This window comes from Ranitomeya imitator, chromosome 2, assembly GCF_032444005.1.
Source record: "Ranitomeya imitator isolate aRanImi1 chromosome 2, aRanImi1.pri, whole genome shotgun sequence".
Classification (NCBI taxonomy): domain Eukaryota; kingdom Metazoa; phylum Chordata; class Amphibia; order Anura; family Dendrobatidae; genus Ranitomeya; species Ranitomeya imitator.
In genome coordinates this window covers 75,877,423-75,883,680 of record NC_091283.1, presented here as the reverse complement: position 1 = coordinate 75,883,680, position 6,258 = coordinate 75,877,423, and the positions used below count along the sequence as shown (strand labels likewise).

General features: G+C 52.3%; 1 protein-coding gene across 2 annotated transcripts in view; it reads left to right on the top strand.

Annotated features, from left to right (window-relative positions):
• Positions 1-669: 669 nt before the first annotated feature.
• The window catches only part of LOC138661947 (PABIR family member 2-like), a 61,684-nt gene continuing 56,095 nt past the window's right edge, over positions 670-6,258 (top strand). Inside the window, exon 1 of one of the 2 annotated variants that reach the window (XM_069746971.1) lies at positions 670-998. In XM_069746971.1, the coding sequence (XP_069603072.1) occupies positions 904-998 (95 nt within the window). In that variant the 5' untranslated portion in view covers positions 670-903. The remainder of the gene's footprint in view (positions 999-6,258) is intronic. The other variant, XM_069746972.1, reaches the window with a different exon arrangement.

The following is a 6,258-nucleotide window of genomic DNA, read 5'->3' as shown; positions in this document are numbered from 1 at the left end:
GGGTATATAGTGAGGTGAGGGGGTGCAGTGTACAGTACAGGGGTATATAGTGAGGTGAGGGGCGGTACAGTACAGGGGTATATAGTGAGGTGAGGGGGTACAGTACAGGGGTGTATAGTGAGGTGAGGGGGTACAGTACAGGGGTGTATAGTGAGGTGAGGGGGTACAGTACAGGGGTATATAGTGAGGTGAGGGGGTACAGTACAGGGGTATATAGTGAGGTGAGGGGGTACAGTACAGGGGCGTATAGTGAGGTGAGGGGGTACAGTACAGGGGTATATAGTGAGGTGAGGGGGTACAGTACAGGGGTATATAGTGAGGTGAGGGGGTACAGTACAGGGGTATATAGTGAGGTGAGGGGGTACAGTACAGGGGTATATAGTGAGGTGAGGGGGTACAGTACAGGGGTATATAGTGAGGTGAGGGGGTACAGTACAGGGGTATATAGTGAGGTGAGGGGGTACAGTACAGGGGTGTATGGTGAGGGGGTACAGTACAGGGGTATATAGTGAGGTGAGGGGGCGCAGTGTACAGTACAGGGGTATATAGTGAGGTGAGGGGGTACAGTACAGGGGTATATAGTGAGGTGAGGGGGTACAGTACAGGGGTATATAGTGAGGTGAGGGGCGGTACAGCGCAGTCTCTCACTCACTCAGTCTCCGTCAGTCTGGAGTCGGGCATTACTACGCATGCGCAGGCGGCAGCCGTGTCTGGCAGGGCTCTGGTGATTGTACTGGGCCTGAGGTGTCCCGGGGACTCGGCCTCACACACTGCAGTAGCCGGGAGCGGGGAAGCGGCGGACAGCTCGCCTCCTGCACGGCCAGCATGGAGCCCTGAGCACCGGAGACATTGCGGCCTGAGGCGGGAATGAGCCATTGAGGGAGAGACGGACCCGCCGACATCATGGCTCAGGAGAAGATGGAGCTGGACGTGGTGGAGATCCCAGCGGACGGAGGCCTGAGGAGGTCCAACAGCGCCCCCCATATTAACGGGCTGAGGTGAGAGCTGCCGGGATTGGGCTCAGACAGTCTGGGTATGCAGTGCAGTTTAGGGGATCGGAAAGGCTGGGGGGAGGGGTGCAGAGAGAGTGGCCGGGGCTCCTGGGGGGAGGGGTACAAAGAGAGTGGCCGGGGCTCCTGGGGGGAGGGGTGCAGAGAGAGTGGCCGGGGCTCCTGGGGGGAGGGGTACAGAGAGAGTGGCCGGGGCTCCTGGGGGGAGGGGTGCAGAGAGAGTGGCCGGGGCTCCTGGGGGGAGGGGTACAAAGAGAGTGGCCGGGGCTCCTGGGGGGAGGGGTACAAAGAGAGTGGCCGGGGCTCCTGGGGGGAGGGGTACAAAGAGAGTGGCCGGGGCTCCTGGGGGGAGGGGTACAAAGAGAGTGGCCGGGGCTCCTGGGGGGAGGGGCGCACAGAGAGTGGCCGGGGCTCCTGGGGGGAGGGGCGCACAGAGAGTGGCCGGGGCTCCTGGGGGGAGGGGCGCACAGAGAGTGGCCGGGGCTCCTGGGGGGAGGGGCGCACAGAGAGTGGCCGGGGCTCCTGGGGGGAGGGGCGCACAGAGAGTGGCCGGGGCTCCTGGGGGGAGGGGCTCACAGAGAGTGGCCGGGGCTCCTGGGGGGAGGGGCTCACAGAGAGTGGCCGGGGCTCCTGGGGGGGGAGGGGCGCACAGAGAGTGGCCGGGGCTCCTGGGGGGGGAGGGGCGCACAGAGAGTGGCCGGGGCTCCTGGGGGGGGAGGGGCGCACAGAGAGTGGCCGGGGCTCCTGGGGGGGGAGGGGCGCACAGAGAGTGGCCGGGGCTCCTGGGGGGGGAGGGGCGCACAGAGAGTGGCCGGGGCTCCTGGGGGGGGAGGGGCGCACAGAGAGTGGCCGGGGCTCCTGGGGGGGGAGGGGCGCACAGAGAGTGGCCGGGGCTCCTGGGGGGGGAGGGGCGCACAGAGAGTGGCCGGGGCTCCTGGGGGGGGAGGGGCGCACAGAGAGTGGCCGGGGCTCCTGGGGGGGGAGGGGCGCACAGAGAGTGGCCGGGGCTCCTGGGGGGGGAGGGGCGCACAGAGAGTGGCCGGGGCTCCTGGGGGGGGAGGGGCGCACAGAGAGTGGCCGGGGCTCCTGGGGGGGGAGGGGCGCACAGAGAGTGGCCGGGGCTCCTGGGGGGGGAGGGGCGCACAGAGAGTGGCCGGGGCTCCTGGGGGGGGAGGGGCGCACAGAGAGTGGCCGGGGCTCCTGGGGGGGAGGGAGAGCCGACCCCCCTAATTTTGCCACAAAAAACTGGGAAAACTTATTGACTCGAGTATAAGCCTAGGGTGGAAAATGCAGCAGCTACCGGTAAATGTCAATAAACAATAAAAGTAAAATTAATTGAGACATCAGTAGGTTGTGTTTTTGAATATCCATATTGAATCAGGAGCCCCATATAATGCTCCATACAGTTCATGATGGGCCCCATAAGATGCTCCATATTAAAATATGCCCTATATAATGCTGCACAAAGGTTAATAATGGCCCCATAAGATTCTCCATAGAAACATTTGCCCCATACAATGCTGCATAAAGATTGATGGCCCCATAAGGCTACTTTCACACTAGCGTCGTACTCGGCCCGTCGCAGTGCGTCGGGCCGACGTACCGACACATACTGTGGAAGCGCCGCACAACGGGGGCAGCAGATGCATTTTTCCAACGCATCTGCTGCCCCATTGTCAGTTGCGGGGAGGTGGGGGCAACGCGTTTTTTTGTTCGGACGGTCCGCCACAATGCAACCGTCGCACGACGGTTGCGACGTTTGGCAATGCGCCACTAATGTTAGTCTATGGGGAAAAAACGCATCCTGCAGACAACTTTGCAGGATGCGTTTTTTTCCCCAAAACGACGCTTTGCGACGTATCCCAAACGACGCTAGTGTGAAAGTAGCCTAAGATGCTCCGCACATTATGCCCCATAAGATGCTCCACACATTATAATAATAATCTTTATTTTTATATAGCGCTAACATATTCCTATTCCATAGATGTTCTTAAATTAAGTTATGTGCAGTAATGAGAAATGACACTGGAAAGAAGTATTGAATAGCTGAAGAAATAGAAGGGTGCAAAGCCATGGAAAGTCATGACCCCAGCTGAAATCTATCAGTAATCAGAAAACAATCCTGCCGCTTAGCGAAAAATATCAGCTGGTTCAACTGATGGTCTATGAAAAGGTGTCTCATTACCAAGGTGCCACACAAGAACCATCTCATGATGGGTAAAACCAGTGAGCTGTCTCAAGACCTTTGCAGCCTTATTGAGCTACAGAAAGCCCTAGAATCGACAGGTACAATTGTTTCAAAGAATACAATAAGTAATGTGCTCAACCTCAGTGGCCTGTATGCACGCTCACCACGCAAGACTCCATTGCTGATCGTAAAGCAAGTTCAGTAGCGTTTACAGTTTGCTCAACAGCAGACAAGCCTGTAAAATACTGGGAGAATATGGTCTGGCCAGATGAGAGCAATATTTAGCTCTTTTGATGCCATAATACACACCATGTTTGGAGGCCAAAAGTCACTACATATCGCCCCAAAAACACCATACCAACAGTGAAGTTTGGAGGTGGGAATATCATGGTGTGGGGCTGTTTTTCAGCATACGGCAATGACAAACTTCATATTGAAGGAAGGCTAAATGGACAAATGTACCAGGACATTTTTGTTAAAAAAATCTTCTGCCATCTACCGGGATGATGAAGATGAAATGAGGGAGGACATTTCAGCAAGATAATAAATCCAAACACACAGCCAAGGAAACTCTCCATTGGTTTGAGAGAGAAAATAAGGCTGCTGGAATAGCCCAGGCAATTACCTGACCTGAATCGAATAGAAAATGTATGGAAGGAACTAAAGCTCAGAGTTCATCGAAGGAGCCCACAGGACCTTCAGGATGTTAAGAGTGTTTGTGTGGAAGAATGAGCCAAAATAACACTTGAGCAATGCCTGCGACTAGTTTCTCCATACAGGAGGCGTCTTGAAGATGTCATCACAAAGGTTTTTGTATGAAGTGTTAGGCTATGTGCACACGTTCAGGTTTTTTTCGCGCTAAAAACGCTATAAAAACTCATAAATGCATAAATTATGCATTCTATCATTTAGAATGCATTCTGCATGTTTTGTGCACATGGATGCCTTTTTTATGCGAAAAAACGCATCGCGGTAAAAAAATGAGCATGTTCATTATTTTTGCGGATTTTCTGCGTTTTCCCCGCAATTCTATGCATTTGGGAAAAAAACGCACCAAAAACGCTGTAAAATCGCTGTAAAAACGCATGCGGATTTCTGGCAGAAATGTCCGGGTTTTTGTCAGGAAAATTTCTGCAAGAAATCCTGACGGGTGCACATACCCTTAAAGTCAGTAAGTGTGTTCAATACTTATTTCGCCCTCTACATATATCCTGTATACGGTTCTGGAGATATGGGCCTTTCTTAATTTGAAGTAATTTTTGTCTTTACGAGGGGGCAGTGCTCACAAGGTAATAATGCAGAGCAATCTTAAGACATGCCCCCAGGGAATCCTGTGAGCCACGCCGTCTTAATAAAGACTGTAAAAACTTTGCACTAAATAAAAAAGCCTCATATCTCTGGAAACTTATGACTGATTTAAAAACAAAAAACCGAATCCTCGGAGCTGCAGCAGGAATACAATTATAAGTAAGAGTTTTCCATTTCGATCTGGTGACAAGCCCTCCTTAAAGGGGTTGTCCAGGTTTGACATGAAAGTCTGCAGTTACTCTATGAGACTGCAGACTTGTGGTTCCTGATATCATGCACTGTCAAGATTCTCCAGCGCTGGGAGCAAACGGTCATGTGACCGCGAGTGTGCAATATGCACACTCCCAGCCACAGTCTGACTAGACGTGCACAGCCTCCCTCAATGCATGTGAACTGAGCGCAGCCGGACACGTCTAGTTGGAATGTGGCCAGGAGTGTGCATGTCGCATACTTGTGGACCCATAACCTCACGCTCCCTGCACTGGAGAATTCTGACAGTGCACAGTGTGCATATAGTGACTGCAGGCTTTTATGCCAAACCTGGACAACCCCTTTTTTGTCAGAAGTCAGTTCTACTAAACTAATGTAGACCGCTATAGGTCCTTCTACTTTGTGGATAAGAGACTAATAGTATATCTCTACAGATGGCTGATCATGTGCTCAATTCTTAACCCCTCTGTGACCTTAGACGTACTATCCCGTCGAGGTGCCCTGGGCTTATCTGACCCTGGACGGGATAGTACGTCATAGCCGATCGGCCGCGCTCACGGGGGGAGCGCGGCCGGGTGTCAGCTGCTTATCGCAGCTGACATCCGGCACTATGTGCCAGGAGCGGTCACGGACCGCCCCCGGCACATTAACCCCTGGCACACCGCGATCAAAGATGATCGCGATGTGCCGGCGGTGCAGGGAAGCACCGCGCAGGGAGGGGGCTCCCTGCGGGCTTCCCTGAGACCCCCGGAGCAACGCGATGTGATCGCGTTGCTGCGAGGGTCTCGCCTCCCTCCCTGCTCCCTCCAGCCCCGGATCCAAGATGGCCGCGGATCCGGGTCCTGCAGGGAGGGAGGTGGCTTCACAGAAGCCTGCTCAGAGCAGGCACTGTGAAGGCTGCAGCTCTGCATGTCAGATCAGTGATCTGACAGAGTGCTGTGCACACTGTCAGATCACTGATCTGTGATGTCCCCCCCTGGGACAAAGTAAAAAAGTAAAAAAAAAATTTTCCAAATGTGTAAAAAAAAAAAAATAAAAAAAAATATTCCAAAATAATGAAAAAAAAAAAAAATATTATTCCCATAAATACATTTCTTCATCTAAATAAAAAAAAAAAACCAATAAAAGTACACATATTTAGTATCGCCGCGTCCGTAACGACCCGACCTATAAAACTGTCCCACTAGTTAACCCCTTCAGTAAACACCGTAAGAAAAAAAAAAAAAAAAACGAGGCAAAAAACAACGCTTTATTATCATACCGCCGAACAAAAAGTGGAATAACACGCAATCAAAAGGACAGATATAAATAACCATGGTACCGCTGAAAGCGTCATATTGTCCCGCAAAAAACGAGCCGCCATACAGCATCATCAGCAAAAAAATAAAAAAGTTATAGTCCTGAGAATAAAGCGATGCAAAAATAATTATTTTTTCTGTAAAATAGTTTTTATCGTATAAAAGCGCCAAACCATAAAAAAATGATATAAATGAGGTATCGCTGTAATCGTACTGACCCGAAGAATAAAACTGATTTATCAAT